General features: G+C 50.2%; 1 protein-coding gene across 1 annotated transcript in view; it reads left to right on the top strand.

The window, feature by feature from the left end:
• ITGA9 (integrin subunit alpha 9) overlaps positions 1–13,481 on the top strand; it is a 264,746-nt gene extending 251,265 nt beyond the window's left edge. Inside the window, exon 28 of the mRNA XM_070391612.1 lies at positions 8,582–13,481. Coding sequence (XP_070247713.1) covers positions 8,582–8,680 — 99 coding nt within the window. The 3' untranslated portion in view covers positions 8,681–13,481. The remainder of the gene's footprint in view (positions 1–8,581) is intronic.
• Positions 13,482–21,142: the final 7,661 nt, after the last annotated feature.

The raw sequence follows: 21,142 nt of genomic DNA, 5'->3' as shown, positions 1-21,142 counted from the left end.
ATGAGATGACCTCCCTCAGCTGGGATGGGCCCGCCTGACCAGGAGAAAGGGGGACCAGGGGGGTCTGGAAGCAGAGCAGTGGTGTGGCTTCATCTGTTTCAAGAGGGAGATCTGGGGACAGGAGGGGACGAGGTCCATCTCCATGGGTGGAGAGGAGGGGACCCGGTTAGAAGAGGCAGGACATGTTGGCCAGTTGGACTTGAGGGGTCGGGAAGGAAACAGTATGTGTCTCTTGCTGGCTTTAGAGTAGATGGTGAGTGGCTTCCCTAACCAGGTGAGGAAGGCAGGGCTGGGAGTCGTTGTGGAAGAGAAGGAGTTTAGTGTCAGGCTTTGTGAGTGCGGCTGCCTCCGGGAGACGAGACTTCCTCCCAGTCACCCTCACCAAGCAGAGGGCAAGTCAACAGAAGGACGTTCTATCACCTCCCAAGCCTGGGCAGTTTTCTCTTCTGTTTCTAGGGCTGAACATATTTATCTCAGCCATTTTTTCAAGTTGCATGCACACACACACACAGAGAAATGTATTCATTGCCACTTAAGCAAGAGAGAGAATTCTAAGGATGCAAGGTCCTCATAGATACCAAAGGAAATGTGTGTATTCAGACCCAGAAAATGTCCACAAACCAAAGCAGGCACTCTTCCTCCTCCCCCACCCCCATTCCCATTGTCCTCCACAGCCCTTCCCCCTGCTCCTCTGCACGCCTGCATCGTCTTCTCCATAGCAGACCAGCTTTCTCCATGCTTCCCGACACACGAGAGAAAATGGTTGCTCCAGTCACCTCTGATTCGAGTTCTAAAGTCTTAGAGAGAGACTCTGATTGGCTTAGCTCCTGTCAGCTGTGGCTAGGGACAGGGAGTTGGCTGGGAGAGAATCAGACTGGACCGGTTTTGGTCCCATGTCTCCTGCTAATCCAAACAGCTGAGGCTGGGGTACGAGAAAAATGCAAGATGGCAATTTGAGGTGAAAGTGGGGGTGAATCACAGGAAAGGAAGAGACTAGGCAGATATCCCAAAGGCATTCACTCCAGCAGGGTTTCATGGCTGTTGGTGGTGCTGATGCCTGAATTGCAGGCTTTTATATTGTATCAGTTAGCTATGGCTGCGTAACAAACTGCCCCCCTGAATTGAGTGACTTTAAACAATCATTGCATCATATCATACAAACGTGTGGGTCGGGAATTCAGGAAGGGTTTGGCTGGTTGCTGCTTCTGTGCCACGTGACATTGAGTGGGGCCACTCAGTGGCACTTACCTGGTGGCCAGCCTGGTCTGAGGAGTCTGAGATAGCTTCACTCACATGCCTGGAACATTGTGGGGATGGCTGGGAGGCTGGGCTCAGCTGAGCCCCTCTTCCTGACCACGGGGACTCAGGGCCCATCCGTGTGGCCCTTCCAGCGGAGTGGTCTGTCTTTGTCTGTGGTGGGAGGCTCCAGGAGAGCGTGGTAAAGGCTGCCAGCTCTGCCAGAGGTAGCAGCCCAGCCCTCACTCCGTCAGCTAAGTGACCAGAGATGATGGCTGAGCCGTGTATGCCCTGAGAGGTGAGGAGGACTTGGTGGGTGAAGGATCCTGTGCCACCAGCTCCTGGCCCTTCTGGATGTCGCTGTGGTGCTACTCACACACCCATCGCCCGCTGTTGATCTAACATGGAAACCCAGAGCGGAACTCCAGGCTCCCTGCCTCCTCTCCCTGTGACTCTGGGCAGACCCCGGAGTCTTCTAGAAGGACTGCCCGCTGGCATCTCAGCCACTCTCTCATGCTTGGCGGCAGCAGGCCCTGGCCCCAGCGCAAAATCCACAGCGAGGGCCTTGAGCTAACCAGACCCCTCTACAAATACTGAAATGGATCCCAGTCAACTTGCCCAGAGCCGGGATGTTCGCAGACACCGGGAGCCATAATTTAAACTTCATGTGCGAGGATCACAGGAGCCTGCCAAACCACCATGCAGGAAGAAAACTTTGAAATACAAAGCCAAGCGCTTTTACGGGGGGGGGAAACTTCAAATGAGCCCCTTCTCTTTCCCCTTAGCTCCTGGCGGGGTCTGAAGCGGCCTGGGCCCGGTGCCTCTTGAAGACAATCGTAAAGGCCTGTTTATAGGAGGACGTTCCCTAGATGTTTCCTTGTTCAGCGGTTCAGTAGCGATAACAACCCTGTGACCTGTACCTTTAAGAAGTGCTCGCAATCATTAAGCCAGCCTTTGAGTCAAGTGGTAAGAGGATCAAGGTGCTGGGATGTCTTTCACTTAGAAGAAAAGAAAACCTCAGTTGGGGACCCAGGCAGCTCTCTGCTTCCTCCTCCTTTATGCAGTTTGCCAAAACACACAGGCCGCCACTCAGCGAGGGAGAAAACTCGGCATCCTCCCCTCCTGCTTTCGGCCGAGGAACCTGTCCTCTCGCTCCTGTTTGCCCCGCCAAGATGGCCTGGAGCAGAGCGCAGTGCCATGGCCTGGCCAGCCCTGTGGCCCGCCCTTCCCAAAGGCCCCGGCCCCGCGGGCCCCTCCCTCTGACCCATGGCGAAGAGAGGGCTGCAGAGTGTGTTGTCCGCCCTCAGATAAAGCACTGCCTCAAACTTGACCTCAGCTGGAGCTATCCCAAGAGCCTGCTGCTTTCGAGCTGGCTTTGGGCTCCTGGTTTTTATTTGAGAGCATTCCTGCCAACCCCCAGCAGAAGCACTTAGAAAAATAAATCTGCGAAATGGCTCAGAGAGCGTGTAAGGTTTGGCAGTCTCTCCCCTCGCCCCCGCCCCCCCCCCCCCCCCCCCGGGAGTCGCTGGGGTCGTCACCTTTCCTCCAGCCAGGCTGGGGAAGCCATCCTTGCTTCTCCAAAGGAAAAAGAAAAATGCACAGACATACATACACGTGTCCATACACACACATGCACACATGCACATGCGCGCGCAAGCACCCATCACGCTGTCTGAATTAAAACCATGTGCCAGAGACACTCCGTGGGGCTTATTTATGTTTGAAAGTAAATACTGGGCTGATGTTGCAGGGTTGACATCTCGAGGCAGAGACATGCTATGTAAATAGTCAAGAAACTGAAGAGACCCATAAACAGGAGGCCTGAGTTCAGCCAAAGAAGGAGTGTGCTCGAGTCCAGGGAAGAGCTGCCCAGAAGGCAGCCCAGAGGCCAGGGAAGGCGGGGGTGGGGGTCGCACATGAGACCAGATGCCCTGGAGTCCAGGCCAATCTCTCTCTCTCACCCCGAAGAGGCCGGGGGGCTGCAGGCTGCAGACCCCAGGACTCAGTCTAGCCTTATTTCCTCCTAGGCTCCCTGCCTTCCTAATTAGAGCTATTCGGGGGAAATCTGCTGTTTCCCTAGATGTTTTCTGGGTAGCTTTTTGGTACAAGTTTCTCAGAAAAATGGTGTGAGTCTGTCCAGAGGCTCAGGGAGCTGCTGTTGGGGGCCGGGGGACCCTCGCGGACTAAAGGCCAGAAAGCACTGTGCTCCCTCGGTTCTCAGCTCAGCGACACTGGGTTTGCTCTCTCCTCCTCTCCGGTTCCCGTGCCCGTTTCCTCTGCGGCGGACAGGACAGTGATCAACAGGGCCTTTTGCCCCTCAAGTGGCAAAGGAAGCCCTGGAAGGTTCCAGAAAAAGTGCAGAAAAACATTGACTCCATTGGGTTGGAATTGAGTGTGGGGGAATTTCCCACATGCTCGGCGTGAGCTCAGCTGGCAGCAAAAGCATAGGCTTGCCCAACACTTCTCAAAGTTTCCTCCCCAACGCAACCATGAGTCCTCGCAGGAGGGACAGTGTGTGCCTAAGGAAGGCCTGCTACAGGAGAGGTAGGCCTTTGAAGTCTTGCTTGGTCTTAATTTTTAAGAATGTTATAATTCTTCGTAATAGATGCATACTTTAATAGAAAAGTTGAAAATTCACTTTTCCAAAAACTCTCAGAAAAGTTGGCTTCAGGCAAGGACTTTGTGCCTGTCCCTTCTTCTTGAGTCCCGGGCACACCGCTGAGTGCCCCACAGGCTGCAGTCCCAGGTTGGCTTTGGGGACCAACCTAAAAAGCTGTGGCTGTGTTTCATGGCCGGAGGAGGTTTGAGAAGGCCATTGGTCTCGTGGGCAGAGACAAAGACACTGGGGGCCAGAGCCAGCAAACGACGTATCCCGTGGCCCACGCGTCGTCATTCATTGGTGCGTGGGCAGCAATCGGGACTCTGGGGTCCCCATGCCACCTCTCTGGCCTGTACCGCTCCTCTGAGTAGGTCCTGGGCACTGGCAAACCTAGTTGACACAGTTGTTTGGGGGACCACTGCTTGGTAAACTCAGAGCCAGGGCCTTGGGTTCTGTATCAAAAGCCAAAACCAGGCTCCGAACAAAAGCACTAAGGCGATCGGCTCATTTTCGGAAATAGAATTAGTTTGGTCACGTAATAAGCAGCGTTGGTGTGACAGAGACCCCACTAGATGACAGGGCACCTTTGTGCAAACTAGTAAACAGCACCCCCTCCTCCAGAAACCTGACTTCCAACTGTCCAAAATTCAGACTCTACTGGTTTCCTTAGAAGAAGTCTCTCTACTGACACCTGCTGGGAAATAGTTGAAAGAAAGTCTGCGCCTCTATCTGTGATGTGCGTTGTTGGCACCTCCTTCCCGCTAACAGGCACTCCAGCCGTGCTACTGTACCCAGCGCTCCCTCCCCATGAGAGTGGGCTGTGTTTTAAGACATGGTCTTCAACTCCAAGGAGCAAACATCAGTGGCAGCTGCAGCCTCCCCTCTGGAGACCACACCGAGGCCGTGTTGGGCACGGGGTTCTCCAGACCCCGCAGTGTTGGAGTGGGGCAGAGCGTGGGGCAGGCGACGTTAGGACTAATGCTGACGCCCGTCCTTTGGGAAGAAAAGAGCTTGCTCCTGGGTGCCTGCAGGAGACGACAGCACCTTCACACTTAGGCAACAGATGTGACACCCATGAAACATGAGTACACGTGTGAGTCAGTCCGGGTGCTCTAAATCCTTGCTAGGTTGTTTGTTCACTCTGCGTCGGATCTTCACACTAGCATAGCTCTGAGGAAGTGGCGACCTTTGTCCTTCTTAGAGAGGGACAAGGAGAGTCTGTTCGGCAGGACAAGGCACAACGACGCTCTTTCTATCTAGAACCCCGTCAGCTGCCTCTCTGCCACCCTTCCTGGGGCTGTTCATTCATTAAGTCAGACAGAACACGTGGCGTGCTGTGTCAGTTAACTCATGCTGCGTAACAAACCACCCCAAAGTCTAGGCAGGGGTGGGGAACCTTTTTTCTGCCAAGGGCCATTTGGATATGTATAACATCATTCTTGGGCCGCACAGAATTATCAATTTAAAAATTAGCCTGCTGCCCAGCCGGCATGGTTCAGTGGTTGAGTGTCAATCTATGAACCCGGAGGTCCAGGTTCAATTCCCGGTCAGGGCACATGCCCGGGTTGAGAGCTCAATCCCTGGGGTGGGCAGGGGGCAGCCTATCAATGATTCTCTATCATCATTGATGTTTCTGTCTCTCTCTCTCCCTCTCCCTTCATCTCTGAAATCAATAAAAAATATATATTTGGTTAAATTAGCCTGCTACATTTGGACTAACTCACCCCTAATGCCTTGGCAGGGCCAGACCAAATGATTTCTTGGGCCTTATTCAGCCCACTGGCCGGACGTTCCCCACCGCTGGTAGTGGCTTAAAAGCAACAACCATCTATATAGCTCCCAAGTCCGTGAATTGGACTGAGTTTAACAGGGTGGCCCTCCAGGCTCAGCTGAACTCACACACACCTCTGCAGGCAGTGGGGGTGGTTGGTGTAGGCCAGTGGTCGGCAAACTCATTAGTCAACAGAGCCAAATATCAACAGTACAACGATTGAAATTTCTTTTGAGAGCCAGATTTTTTAAACTTAAACTATATAGGTAGGTACATTGTTATTAACTTAATTAGGGTACTCCTAAGGCTTAGGAAGAGCCACACTCAAGGGGCCAAAGAGCCACATTTGGCTCGCGAGCCGCAGTTTGCCGACCACGGGTGTAGGCGGTCCCCAGCTGGGTGGTTGCTCATCTTCCAGCAGGCCAGTCCATACTCAATCTCATGGCCCGGCAGGACTCCGGGAAAGTGAGCAGACGCGTGCAAGGCCACGTGAGGCCCAAGTGTGGACCTGACAGAGCATCTCCTCCATCGCATCCAGTTGTCAAAGCAAGTCACAGTGCAGATTCCAGGTGCGGGAAACAGACTCCACCTGCAGAATCACGTGGCACAGGGCAGGGATACAGGGGAGTGGAGGATGGTGGGCACCTCTGCAGAGTCTCACTGATGCCAGGTACAGATGAGATGCTGAGCTCTGGGAGGTGGAAAGCCAGCATCCTGCCTTCAAGGAGTTCTAAGACACAAGCAAAATGAGAAGGGAGCAGACAGTTGAAATTCAGCTTGATTAGCGCCACGGTAGAGATCGGTTACTCGTCTGGAATTGAGGGAGAGTAACCTGGGATTACTGAACCATGACCCCATCAGCAGGCAGAGCTACGTGCTAAAGAACCTCATTTCCGTTTTATACCCAGCCCTATTGGCATGATTATGTTCTCATCCTCACAGAAGGGACACATGACATTTTTCCCCATCGACCATCTTTCTCTTTCAATAATGATCGCTAAAGCAGTAACTTCCCAGGCAGATATTTCCATTCAATCTTGGGTTGCTTTTCTGTGGGTGTGCTTCGAGGGCAATGACGAGGACCTTTTCCTATTTATCCAGAACTTTCAGGCCAAGCCCCTTTTCCACACCCCTTGCAGAGGGGAGACAGCTGTGGGGACTTGGGAGAGAAAAGTGCATTTGTGGGGTTGTCAGAAAGTGGGGTTCCCACAGAGGTGGTCTGACGCTGCGTAGAAGAGACCTCAGGGCTGAAAACACGAGGAACTCCATGTCTGCGTGCAACCCTGGCCACGAGGACTGGAGCTCACAACACACGACCCCTGCCAGTTGTAAGGAAGCTTCTAGTCCGCCCCAGTCATTCAAACAGCACCACTCCATTGACTCCGCTCAGAGCGAGAGCTCGGGATGGCCTTGGCCATGTGGGTGAAGACGTTTCCTGGGCAGCTCTCTTGATGGTTCTCTACTTCGGCTCGACCAGTGAGCCCCCTTCGGGCAGGGAAGGGGGTAGGAAGATGGTAGCGCAAGGGAGTTCCTGATCCCATTGCCTTCCTTGCTCGGGGAGCTCACACCGTCAGGTGACTGTGGATGTTTGTCTCGTAGAGCAGCGTGAAGACCACCGCGCAGACAACAGCGGGTTAGATGTGCCGGGAGAGCGGGTTTGCTTGGTGATCTGCGCAGGGCAGGTTCATCTGGGCATTCCCTCTGGCAGCAGGCGGTAGAGGTGGCGAGTCATGAGCATTTTCAAATAGGACTACGGGACTGTAAGCTACCGGCAGCGTGGCATCACACACCTGCCGTGCAGCAGACCATGTGTGGGTCTCAGTCCTCTATTCAAGGGGATTGAACGGAGGATTTGAGGGAGGCCATTGACTTGGGAGGTGATCTCAGGGAACACGGATCAGAGCAGGGAAACAAGGCAGGGAAGAGAAGGAAGCCAGTCAAGGAGGCGTTCAAGCGGCTTAGCACTGCGGGCACGTTTCACTGGGAAAGTGCGGGACGGGCACCCCAGGGATGTCACCCCAAAGAGAGAGGGAGCTAGAGTACCGCCAGTCCGGGCAGCCATGCCTCCAGGCAGGTGCATGGAGGGACGTCTGACCTCAGGAACAGATGCCACTGATGCTGGTGAGCAAAGGACAAGAGACGCCAGGTCACCGTGGGCTACAGAAAGTTGCTTAAATATCGGGCAGTAGAGTGCCTGTAACGACTGTCTGGGCAAAACAAAAATTCATCTCACCCTGTGTGAAGAGCCAGAAGACCCAAGAGGGGAAGGTCTTTTCCGAACCGGGGTAAAGGAAACTGCCATCCGGTCGGGAACAGAGGCCAGGCTCCTGGCTGTGGCACGCGCACAGGTATGAGGCAAAGACCTAGGGCTCGACTGCAGACCCGAAGACACTTCCCCAAGCCTATTATGGGAGAGCAGCAATTATTCAATTAGTCCACGGTGGCTAGTATCTCTCAGGATATGAATAAGTTTATCAAAACCAAATAAGCTCAGGAAATGCCAAGCCCTGGGGTTTCTTCTATCCTTTCCTAAAGATGTATTAGATCCTTTACTGCTGTGTACATTGCAAATCTCTTTAAGAAAGAAAGAATGCAGCGTTTCCCAAACCCATTTGACCATGAGACCCATGTTACTCCCAAACACCTTGGAATAACTCTCTGTAACTAGTGTTCCCCGGAATACAGTTTGGGAAACACTCCACCAGAAGCACTTTCCAAGGAGCAGTCATGAGATAGCCTGGGGAAGTCCATGCATTGTGAAAAGTGGCTCCGCATAAGGCTCTGTCTAAAGTAGTCGAATGAGAGATATTTTCCCAGCCAGCCTTCCTGGCACTGAGTCCCAGTCATGCTACTCCTCAGCCTGGTCATGCCACTCCTCGGCCTGGTCATGCCTCTCCTCAGCCAGACCGCCTTACAGTCCAAATAGCTGATTCCTCAGCTTCTCTAACCCGGCTTCTCTTCTGTCTGCCTTTCAGATGGGCTTCTTTCGCCGAAGGTACAAAGAAATTATTGAAGCTGAGAAGAACCGGAAAGAGAACGAAGACAATTGGGACTGGGTCCAGAAAAACCAGTGACCTGCCCCACCAGTCACATGACCCACTCATGTCACCTGTCGTCCTTGACCTTTGTATCTTCCATATTTGGAAGAAAGAATGTTCTCCAGATTTTTCGGAGGCCCCACTGATGCTGTTCTCGTCTTCATTCTATCCAGCCCAGGTGCCAACCTGAGGCCGCCACTTCGGCCAGGTCACGTGACTGGAGCCCACCACTTCCTTTTTAAAGATGAACTCTGAACTTTGGAAAGCAAGCTACAGAGCCGAGCAATATTTATGGATGCAACGTGCATGGTCAACCCTCAGGGGAAAACTGTTACCTAAAAGTATTTTTATAAATATAAGCCTTTTATACTGATTATGTCTTTATATTTGTATCGATGTTTTATTATTTCTATTAAATAGTTATATAATTCACTCAAGCACTGATATCTGGCCTGGAAACACATGTACATTCGTACAAATTTTAAAGGATAAAAATCTTACTGTTCTTTGCAACTTGCTGTTACAACAGACTTGCCGATCAAATTATGGGAAGAAACCTCGTGTCCTGAATCCACCAAGCTTGCGGCTCTGCGTATAAACTGTGATTGTGGCCGGACCCCCAAGGCAACTTTCACGACTGTCTTGCCTGGAGTCAAGTTTGACGTTAATGGGCTAAAGAACTATAAGTATTTTCTCATGTGTACCTTTCATTGGAAGATTCCCAACAGGAATTTGGATGGAAAACCTGATTCCCAGCAGCAAGCCTGCTCTGCATCCCCAGCAGGCATCTCACCCTCCTTCCACTGGATTAAAAGGCGAATTGGAGCAACACCAGCTGGTCATCTGGTAAACCTCAGAATGGCATCACGTCCTGGACATTGTCCATCAGAGTCTGCGCACCACAAGGACTCGATCAGTGCCCCCGCCCCACAGAGACTTGTGTCGGATGCTGTGCTGTGTTGCCTTTGCGGGGTCCTTTGAGTTCAGAGGTCTCCAGTTCCCTATCACTTTTGCTGATGGTAATTGCAGATTCCTTCCCAGAGATGACCGTTCAGCTTGTTCTTATTGTTTAAAATAGTGTCTTTGGTGGGGTTCCCAAGAAGCAGGCCCCAAGACGAGGCTCTGCATGCAAGTAACTAATTAAGGAAGTGCTCCCTGGGGAACACCGATATGGGGGTGAGGGAAGCAGGGCGAGGGAGGAAGCCAGGAGAAGGTTCCATGGAGGGTAGCGTCAGCCAGATCCTGCAGGGGAGCTCTGGAGGGTAGGTTGCATCTCAGGGTTGTCCCAACCTGAGGCAAGATGGCTGAGCCTTCACACTCTTGCACCTAAGGAAGAGGTAAACCTTCCACTTCCAGTTCCTACTGCAACATGGCTCCATAGCTCAGGGGTAGTCCACTAAATTAGAGCTGCAGGTGCAACCCCACCTGGGGAGGCATACAGAAACGGTGCAGCGGGATCTGGGCAGAGCCCCAGCCGCCTCCCCTCCTCCCTGCAGGGTTGGATGCTGAGTGATGGCCTTCAATATCCAAGCTTTCTCTTTGACAGCGTTTACTATTGGACGGGCTGGGCTGCCCAGTATTGAGTGCATTGTGGTTTTCTAAAAAGGGCACTGAGCCGGTGGCTGTATCGTGCTCAGCACCGTACCCGGCGCCTTAGTGAACACTCAGTAACCGTTAGCGGCGATGGCTGCTGCTACCATTGCTGAACAGCCATCTGATGAGAGAGAAAACATGTGCTCAGAGCAGGGTCTGGCCGAGAGTCCTTCATGGCTCCTGCCCAAGCCCCAGTCCATACAGATGGGCATCCGATGGGAATGAGACAAAAACAAGATGAAGGACCTTTCGTATGGGACCTTGTCTACTGGCAGCTAACGTGGTGGGGGGCTGTGGACACCATCGGAAAGACACAACTCAACTTCAGGGGAGATAGGTTTTCTAGACAGTTGGCTAATACTTGCAAACATCGCGAAAGCTTTGGGTGCTGGGCAGCTGCGAACCTGGCCTGGGACATGTGTGTGTCTTTTTGTTTCTTCTTACGCGTCGACCCTGATGCAGGAAGACAATGACTGTATCGTGGTGGCTAGGGGAACAGGCAGCAAAAGCCAGAGGGTCAAGAGTATGTATGAAGGAGGCTGATCCAGAATGAAGTTGGGGATGTTGCCTCTAAGGGCTGGAGGCACAGAGGTAACTACAGGACAGATGGAGGCGGGGAAACCAGTTCTGGCACGGAGTTTGCCTATGAGTTCTATCAAGAGTAATAAAAGCAGTCTTTAGTGGTTGTAGTTGCTCATTTGGAGGATATTTATGGGTCCCCTGCTTTGCGTCAAGCACTGTGCTAGGTTCTGGAAGCTCCCCAGAGAACAACACCACAGGCACTTTTTGCCTACAGGGAGGCACACCTCCTGCAATGGAGTGTAGAGAGTGGATTTTTTTTTTTAAATATATTTTATTGATTTTTTACAGAGAGGAAGGGAGAGAGAGAGTTAGAAACATCGATGAGAGAGAAACATCGATCAGCTGCCTCCTGCACATCTCCCACTGGGGATGTGCCCGCAACCCAGGTACATGCCCTTGACCGGAATCGAACCTGGGACCTTTCAGTCCGCAGGCCGACGCTCTATCCACTGAGCCAAACCAGTTCCGGTGAGAGTGGATTTTTTATTTTTTATTTTATGAAACCCCATTCACAGCTTCCCTTTGATGGGCTTTTATTCGTTGTGTCACGTTGTCCTGTGATAAATGACTTAAAATTCTTAGGCGGTAGTCCTGGGCCGGCTCCCTCGGGGGCTGGCCAAATGCTTTTATAGCCACTCCTGCAAGGGCTGCAGACACATTTGGTGACGGTGTGGAAGGCAGAGGGGAAAGCCTCATTCCCATCGGGGTGGGCTCCTGGGGCGGTGTCAGAACCAGATCCATTTGCTTCTGGATGGCAGACCCGCCTGAGTAGTCACGGCCCCAGAAGGTCACTGAAACTTCATGAGGCAGTTTTAAGAAAATCATACTCGGCATCAGCAGGAGCCACGACCAGCAGCCGCTGCAGGAACCCATGTGGGAGGGACAGTGCCTCTGCTTGTCTGGCCGCGCTGAGGAGCAGGCCGGGCACAGCAATGGCAGGAGTCCCCACGTGGCCGGCGCTCTCAGCTCCGCCCCAGGTCAGGAGCCCTCGCTAGGCTCCTAGGGGAAGCAGACAGGGTGCGTTGTCAGTCTGTGTTACTTCTCCAGAATATTCTCTTACAATTCCATAGTGAACTCCAATTTCTACCCTTCCCGTTTTGTTGGGTTCACTGTGGAATCTACCAAGACAGCAATTTTCAACAGGTGTCCCTCAAGAATGTTTAAAACATGAGACCTGACTCTTTCACAGGGGGCACTGGCCTCTTTTTTCTTAGATTGTCAAATCAAAAAATGACAACAGCCAACACAGTAGCCTTCCGGGGTGAATAAATCCGAATTGTACCTTCTTTGTTGTTGGTAGCTCTGCAGAAGAGATAATATGGATTTTGGTGCGCTGCAGAATTCTAGTAATTAGTTTGTGTGTGCCACAAGATGAAAAAGGTTGAAAATCCCCGTTTTCACCGACTGTCGGAAGGATTGGGATAGTGAGGTGCTTTTTAAACATGAAAAAGGGCCTTTGTAGAAAGAAACTGAATAAAAGCATGCCCTCCCCCCCCCCCGCTTTCCAAAAACAATTTGCTTGTGATCCGTTTACCTGGGACTCATGAGTCTCGGAACATCCCCAAAGTGAGCCCTGGACTGTCGCAAAGAGGAGGCCAAGAAGTTTAGGAGCGGGGAGGCGCCAGAAGAAGTGAGTGGGCCCATTGGCCGCATGATGACTGACAGGCACACATCTGGAATCACTTAGCACAGAGGTCACTGAGGCTTTCCCAGGCAGTTCTTCAGGAAAATTCCACCACCAGGGGTATTCTGAAATCTGGTAAACATTGTAGGCAATCCAATAGAAAGTCCTTCACCACATCATGGAGAGCCTACCGTCCTTGAGCCAAAGGCCACAAGGTTAAAATAGAAAACCTGCAGGCCTCCCAGACATGTGAAGGGCCTGTTTTCCATACGAAGCCTAGTGGATCCCTCAGGGGAGGTGTGTCTTGTCAGCGACCTGTTCATGGCTGGCAGAGGAATGTTGTAAGAGGTGATTCTACTACTTTTACTTCTGGGAAGGCGTGGTGCCCAGGTGAGTGCAGTTCCCAGTAGGATAGGCATGAAACATACATCTGGTGAAATCTACATACATCTGACTCAAACTGCCCCAAAAGTATGCACTGGAAGGCTTCTAATTTGGAGGGAGATGGCCCTTTTGCAGACAAAAAAACGCTTGTCATTTGGGAAATGCCCCAGTCTACGGGGTTTTCGACAATGTTCTGTCCTGCGATACAGAGCGGTAACATACACAGTGGGGAGCATTTTCTGAAGCAAAGAATGGCCAAAGAAAGTGCCTTCTGATTTTGAGCCCCTTGCGGGGATAAGGAACGCATTTCCCACGTGGCGCGATGCTTTGTAGCACAGTGGTCTTGATTTCAGACTTTGTTAAGGTTTGGGGTTTTTTTGTTCTGATGTGCACGGTGTGACTGGCAGAGTGAGTTTCAAGGCTTTAAGAGTGATTAATTGCATGCAGGCACCCACGCTAACTTCACTTCTAGAACTTGACTGATACCTTCATGTACATTTCCATCGAGGAGTTTTGGCGGGAGGGGCGTTCCTCCTCCCGGAGTCACGTGTATTTAAAGTCTATGCAGTCGCTTCTAATTCACTTGCACTGTTTGGGAAATGCAGGTTTACAAAAGAACATGTTTGGAATAAAAGGAAAAATGGCTGCAAATGATTCAGGAGTTCGGTCTGCAATTTCTTTGCTACTGAAGAACTTGGACCTCTTCAGGATGTTGAAGATGGGGATATGAAGGTCCATCTCATTGCTCTTGAATAACCCACTTAAGGTGGCTGACCTGTTCCTGACCTTTGGCCTCCATTCACCTTCTTTGTGCATCACCTACCAGCCCAGGGCCACACCTGAGACCTTGATCTTAAGGTAAATGTACCCAAATTAAATAGAATACATTCCTCATTGTTAGTACACTGCTACCACATGGTCCACCAGTCAGTCACTGAGCATTTTCCCAGAAGCCTTTTGGCCTTTACACATTTGCAAACAGTGTGTTCTTTGTCTTTTTAAATATATTTCTATTGATTTCAGAGAGGAAGGAAGAGGGAGAGAAACAGAAACATCAATGATGAGAGAGAATCATCATTGGCCGCCTCCTGCACACCCCCCTACCCCTAACCCCACCCCCCCACGCCCCCCACACACACACACACTGGGGATCAAGCCCGAAAACCGGGCATGTGCCCTGACCAGGAATTGAACCGTGACCTCCTGGTCCATAGATCAACACTCAACCACTGAGTCACACGGGCCAGGCCAAACATTGTGTTGTTAATGATCCTATTAAAATTTCTTTTACTCCCCTATCGTTAAAATTCACACACATACACACCACACAGTATAAAGGGGGTATGAAAAGATACACACCAAGGAGTTTTAAATGATTGTCCTTAGTGGGTGGGGTTGTCAGTGTTTTTGCTTTGCTTTTTTGTTTTGTTTTTACTAGCCTGAATTTTAGTCTCCTTTTATACCAATGAAACACACGCAAATTATTTTTGAAATAAAGATACATCCGGGAGAGTATGAATGACTAAGCCAAAAAAGATTCCAAATTGTAGGTCTAGAAAGGAAGAGATTTGTTTGCAGCAAAGAGCATTGATGAGCCTGACACTTAGGACAATGGTCCAGCAAGTAATTTGAAGCATTTTAATTCCAGCTGCTTCCTGGCTTACCACAACCTGCCACCATAGCTAGAGCTAAGGAAATGCGCTTCTCTAAGGCCGTCCAACCTGTCTCCCTAAGCCAGAAAAGGCCTGGACAAACCCAGAGGAACTGAAAGGTAGAGAATTAAGAGGAAGCAAAAACACGTTAGTAAAGTCTCCCTTCATTCCATCAGAAGTTCTTCAGTCCACCAGATTGCCTCGGGTCCTTAAAGTCTGTCTACCCATCAGGTTACTGTGCTTAGTAATACAATGGGTGTACGTGCGTGCTTAGCTCTCTGTCTACAGCCTCAACCTGATTGGCAGCTGTCCCTCAGCAAAGCCATCTGTCCCAGAGATGGTGCTCATTCGTTCCATGCTCACGTCCAACTAGAGTGGGTATCACAAGGCATCCCCAGCTCTGGGCTGAACCCTGAGGCTGTGCCATCTGGGGCTGCTGCCAAGCCTCTGCTTTGCCTCCAAGTCTAGTCGACATCATTTTAGACTTTATTTGATATGATTCTTCTGGGATTGGAAAGAAAATCCTAAAAGAGAGCTTCTATGATCCCGTTCCTGGCTGTGGAACAGTCAGGCCTCGTTCTCTAGGCCGCTCTGTGTAATTTGTGCTTAAACTACCCAAAGTGGGCTCTGGTTTGTTGCAGCTGAGAATCCTACCTGATCGATCCTAGACCCAGGGTGACTGACCATGACACCCTGGGATCTGGACTTGTTGTCTCATCTGGAGAAGCCTGAAGGTAGTGAGGACTTGTGAGGGGTGAGCGGGTGATGCTTCAGCAGCCCAAGGCAGGTTCTCAAAGCGCAGGTTCCCTAGGAGGAAGGCAAGGTTTGGGGAGGGATTGCAGCCCTAGAGAAGGCATGAGGAAGGACTGTGAGTCAGCTGGTTACTTCTAACCACCCAGGACAGCCTTCTGAGAAAGAACAAGCAGCCCACATTCTACAGTCTCGGGTCAAGGCAAGGGCAGGGAACAAGGGACTTTCTGTGATGAGGCTAAAAGAATTTTCATCTCATGCAGCCGCGGGACTGAGGTTGCCAGAAGTCAGGCTCGAAATCCTGTGGGTTGTCAACTTGTAAAATCCATTACATTCACAGATGATCAGATCCCTGTGTGAAATGCAGGGCATTGATGAGGCCTGGATGAGGAAGTGTGTGGGCCCAAGAACTGCAATGGGGACATACATGCCAGGAGCCTCCTTTGCTTCTGTTGAATGAAGCTTGCTGCCCCCAAACCCCCTTGAAGACCCAGAAGGCGGAGAAGCCTGTTTTCTCACTGTCTCACACCCCTCATCCCCTCAATGCCTTCAGATCTACAGGAAAATGCCAGACCCACTTGGGGGTTAATCACATCATCAGACCATAGGAGAGAAAGCTTATGCACATTGGCCGTCAGGAGAGGCCGCGTGGCGAGGAAGGACCAGTGCCCAGCTCAGCGGTGCGGTGGGCCCTGAGGTGGCCCAGCCGTAGGGAGCAGGGAGGGAGGCTCTGGGAGATGCTGCTTGGCCAACAAATCCATGAGGATGAGAACCTAACATGTTAGGGCTTAAGGAAGGAGATGCAGACAACCTGAAATGAGTTTGGGAAAGGATTAGTGAGAAAGGCAAGTAAAAGGGGGGTGCAGGGGGAGAGAATTACTAATTTCAGGGAAAACAAAAGTTGAAGAGCAAATGGGAACTGATGCATTGGCCTCAAGCTCCCACTTTAACCTTCATGGTTGCTGAAGAAAGTGCTGATGGTCACAGTTCTCACTGTAGGACATCCTAGGTCAGCCCATGAGTTTCTTATGAGTATGGCTGTGGCTGTGCATCTACCCAGGGAGGGCTCAGGGCCTTCAGGGTAACACCCCAGCCCTCGGCCCCCAAGGCTGTGTAACTAGGGTTACCAATAGTAATCATACATGTAATCATGCAAATAATCATACCAAGAGTGTGATGAGGGCACGAAATGGCAGAGTTTGCCTCCTCTGGGAGATCAGGGCAGGCTTCCCTAAGGAACAGAGATGCTCGAGAAGGAGAAATAAGTAGGTGGAAAAGGGGGTGGGGGGACAGCATTCCAGGCAGAGGGAAAGGATGTGCAAAGACCTCGTAGCAGATGGGAGCCTAGATTGTTCAAGATACTGAGAAAAGCCCGAGTGCAGGAGCCAGGAGGCACGGGGTGAGGTGAGGCACGACCGGCAGAGCCAGACCACCCCTAGCAGGCGACCGACTGGAATGGCAGTCGCGCTCGGCCAGCTCACGCCCTGGATGGGGAGGCCGGAGGTGAGGGCAGCACCAGCACCTCGCCATCAAGAGTCTGAAGTCCTCTGGGAGGAATCAAATAATCCGGCTCCCGGCTACCCCCTGGTGGTCAGGACACGTCGGGCAGCCTTCCCAACGACTGCTTTGAAAGCACGGGGATGTATGTTTTTTGGCACTTATGGGAACAGAACATGGAACTTCCTCAAAGGTCAGTGAAGCAATGCTGAGAGGCAACACTAATCCACAAATTAAGTTAAGCAACTAGTGGGAAAAGACAAGAAGGCAAGCGCCTTTAAAAAAAAAAAAAACTACTTCCACCATCAATTTATAAAAGCAGTGTTGTAACTGGGCATTCATTTCAAGTTGCAGAATTAGGGAAAAACTGGGAATTATGATGAACATGATCATAGAGAAATGGGACCATCCTCAGGCCCTCCAAAACTCTATCATGTCAAGGAGACCAATCCTAACCCCCGGGTAACGATGAGGGAGATGCTACTAAATCGATTAGTTGTCTCTTGGCAGCATTTTCTCTGCAATGCCATTGCAGTTACTAGAAACTTCAGAATTTTAAGTACATCTTATAAAGGCAACAGAGACCTACGTTGGTTCTAAGCTGCTTATATTTTTTGCTGTTTAGCATAAATTATTTTCCATGTCTGTGTTCATGTATGTACGTATGTATGTATGTATGAATGCTTAACTGTAGGCCCTGAGCCCATGAGTTGAAAGCACTTCATTGCGCCTAAGTCTCTTTACTCAGGTTTATCCTAAAATTTTCTGAAAATTAATATTGTTCTACCTTAAATATATGACCTTGAGCGGCAGCATACTGACTTAAAACACCAGCATTTTGCCACCAGAAATGTGACCATGTGTTGTATCAGATATCTGCAGGGGGGTAAAGCAGGATGGCTTGTTATTTAAGAAATTTTTTAAGGGAAACCAATAACTCCAGTTAGAAACAGTGGCAATTCCAGAAAAAAAAAATTGTAAACCAAAAGGGACAATAAAATGATGGCATCATACATACATCCAAAATAGTATCTGCCACAGTATTAGGTCTGGTGGTTCTTTAGGCTCCCCAAATTTAAACTGGTTTGATTAATGCCAGGACAGACACAGATTCATCCATTTAATTTATTTGAGGAACAGCACTCAGCTTAATACACTTTCCTTTTTCAAATCCATTTCCCATTGATCATATGCCATGTGCCAAATCCTGTATAACAGAGAATACCTGTGTTATTCTCTGAAGAGTTCCTGAATTTGCCTTTTAACAATGTAGATCTTGGTTTCTATCATTCTAGAACTAGACTTATCCCCAAAATTCTTTCTTTGCTAAATTCCCAGTTTCATCAGCTGGAATATTTCTTTTCTTTATTTTTTTATCACGAGGCCTCTGTGTCGTGGATATTAACATTTCGTCTTGGAATTTCCTCTATTTCTCCCCTGGGTGGAGTGGTTTATTGACTGTCAATTTGTGAAGTGCCCTCTGGGATTGTCTGTATGCAAGACAGTAAGAGCGGAACATATTTCATTGCCTTTTCTGTCCAAATAGAATTACCATGCACAATACATCACCCTCTCGCGAGCGTGATTTGCAGGCTGTGTTGGTAAGTGAAAAAGAAAGGTACAAATGAGTATCTGTTGCATGCCACCTTTCATGTAGGCAATGAGAAATAGTAATATACTGTTTACGTGGATCTCCTATTTGTACAGAACAAGAAAACCAAACCCAGAAAGGAGTGGGAGTGATGACCTAAACTAGGGTAGAAGCAGGGTGGAGAGGGTGTGGGGTTAGAGGGGAGGCACACAGGATGGGGCAGTGCTATTTCTCTGAGTACAACTTTCTGTCTAGTTCTGGCTTTAGGGACCACATTAACGTTCCACGTACCTAAAAAAGAGTCAACAAGAATGGGAGGAAACCCTAAAATAGGATACGGACAGGGAAAAAAAAGACCCTAATTAGGGGGTGGAAGAACTAACCCAAGTAACATTTGAATAAAGCATTTTGACCAAAGACAAAGAGAACCATAAACAAATACTGACTGATACTAGTGGGTTGGGTTTTGCAGTGGAATGGGTTAGCAATTCTGAAGCTACACTCTGGGTGTTCTGATCTTAAGTATGCAAATAGATCGTGGATACTGGGAGTCAGGTTTCTCACTGTAGAGAAGGAAGTTTCCAAGATGGGAAGGGAGGCCTCCTAAGGGAGGTTGTGCAGCATTAGACAGGAATTAGAGGAATCACTATAAACTCATGGTATTAGAAAATAGAAGAGGTAGATGAGATAGATAGATAGATAGATAGATAGATATAAATTTATTCTGTATCCACTGAATGAACCGAAGATCAATAACAGCCCAATACTAATGAGCATATCTAGCACCCAGATCTTGGTTCGTAAACACCATTCTCCCCCCAAAAAGAACCAAGCCTCCTGAAATAAGTGACTGTTTCCAGGGCTCGTGCCGAGAAAGGACAAGATGAGCTGGGAACTCACTGTACTGGACGATGAGCAAGAGCTCAAAGGATAATGGATCTGCCAAATGCACACAAAAGCCAGCTTGAACGGACTCAGACTCCCACGGATGGGACTGGGAAGCTGAGAGCAGAAAGGGATTCGGGCAAGCGTCCCCACCAGATGCTGGACCCGGAAAGTAAAGATTTGATGAGAATAAAGATACTGACACTGTCGCAAAGCACCTCCCCGCAAAATGCTTTTTAATGAGAAAGGGGACACACAAGGGCACGAAATTTACAGTGGACAACCTTAGAGAAGCTGCTTAACCAAGGCATCGAAGGTAATGTTATCAGTCGTGCTACAGCCCTGACTGATAGCTCAGTTGGCTAGAGCCTCATCCCCGGTCAGGGCGCATACAACAATCAACCAGTTTGTCATATCTGGTTTAGACCCATTTTCCTGAGTTGATTTTGAGTGAGGCGTCGCGGATGACAACCTTGCCACTGCTGGGGCATCCTTCGCTGCACCTGGAACTTTAAATCCAGCTTAGCACCAACAAGGAAGCTGTAGAGACAGCCCTGATAGAAATCATCAATTTGGTCATAAAGCAGTTTACATCTGAACGCAGCCCCGGGCCTCGGAGATGAAGAAAAGCGGTTGTGGTCCAGACGGCCTCCCGGGGCGGAGATCCTGCATTTCGTTAGCTGTCTTGGAGAGGCTCAAGCAATCTTGCCTCCCGGTTTCTGATCTCAGCCTTACACAACTCTAGAGGGGGGTAGCTAATCATCTTTCAGAACCCACTGCGGGAGAAAATGTGTCTGTATACATAAAGGGGGAAAAGAAACTTTATTTTTTTAAAATATATTTGTATTGAATTCAGAGAGAGGAAGGGAGAGGGAGAGAGATAGAAACACCAATGATGAGAATGATCAGCTACCTCCTGCATGCCCCCCACTGGGGATCGAGCCCACAACCTGGGCATGGGCTCTGACTGGGAATTGAACCATGACCTCCTGGTTCATAAATCAACACTCAACCACTGAGCCACACTGGCCAGGTGAAAAGAGAAACTTTAAAGTTGAATTGAGTTATGAAGGGAGAAACGTGTCTCCGTGCTGGGAAGGGAAATGTTCTTGGCACATCCAGCTTTTCGAGGTCGAACGAGAAACCAGCTGCAGCACGCGGGGTGGTCTCATCTGAGGGTGCCGCCCACCCTGCCAGGGCGGGATGTCTTCCGTCAGTGTTGAGACTGATCCAGGGGACATTTCTGCCCCCTCTGCCTTCTCACCTTGCAATTGCTCTTTCCCCATGAGCCAGTCCAAAGGCCAAGGGGGGGCACAGCCCAGGGGAACAGAACTCAGAGGAGGAAGCTGCCTGTGAGCGGACCCTGGGAGCCGGAGAGACTACCCAAGGTGAAGAGCAGGGAACAGCATTCTCGGCAGAGGGAACAGCAGATGCAAAAGAGAGTCCTGACATGTGACATAACTTTGGGGCCGCGTCTTACTCTCTTGTCATTTCTCTCCATCTCCTCCTTTCTCTCCGGGAACCGTCAACAGATAGGCAGTCTAGAGGTATGAGTTTAGCTTCCTGAGGAATGAAGGGTCTAGTGAGCACAGACCTAGTAGATCGTGGCTCTCAGGCCTCATCACCAGAGCACAGAAAAAGTGCCCATCTCAGCCCCTAGTCATACCCTGCTCCCCCCAGATAAACACGTCTCCACTCAGGCCGAGGAGGTGCTGGTAATTATTACGTTAATCCCAGAATACTGGTCCAGACTTCTGCCAATGCCAATCCCTGCCTCAAATAAATTAGGTACAGTCATTTTCTGAGCCACCCTACTTGAGGCACAGTGTGCAAGAATGGCGGGGCTCCGAGTCAAGATCTGCAAACAGTCCCAGCCAAGGACTTGCCCCGAAACCTCAAGCAGCTGCATCCTGGGCGGGAAGGAGCCCCAGGCACGACCG

The sequence above is a fragment of the Myotis yumanensis genome, unplaced genomic scaffold (assembly GCF_028538775.1).
Source record: "Myotis yumanensis isolate MYYU_CA2020_CCGP unplaced genomic scaffold, mMyoYum1.0.hap1 SCAF_14, whole genome shotgun sequence".
NCBI classification, from domain to species: domain Eukaryota; kingdom Metazoa; phylum Chordata; class Mammalia; order Chiroptera; family Vespertilionidae; genus Myotis; species Myotis yumanensis.
Note: the sequence above shows the minus strand (reverse complement) of the source record. Positions and strands in the feature narration are given on the sequence as shown.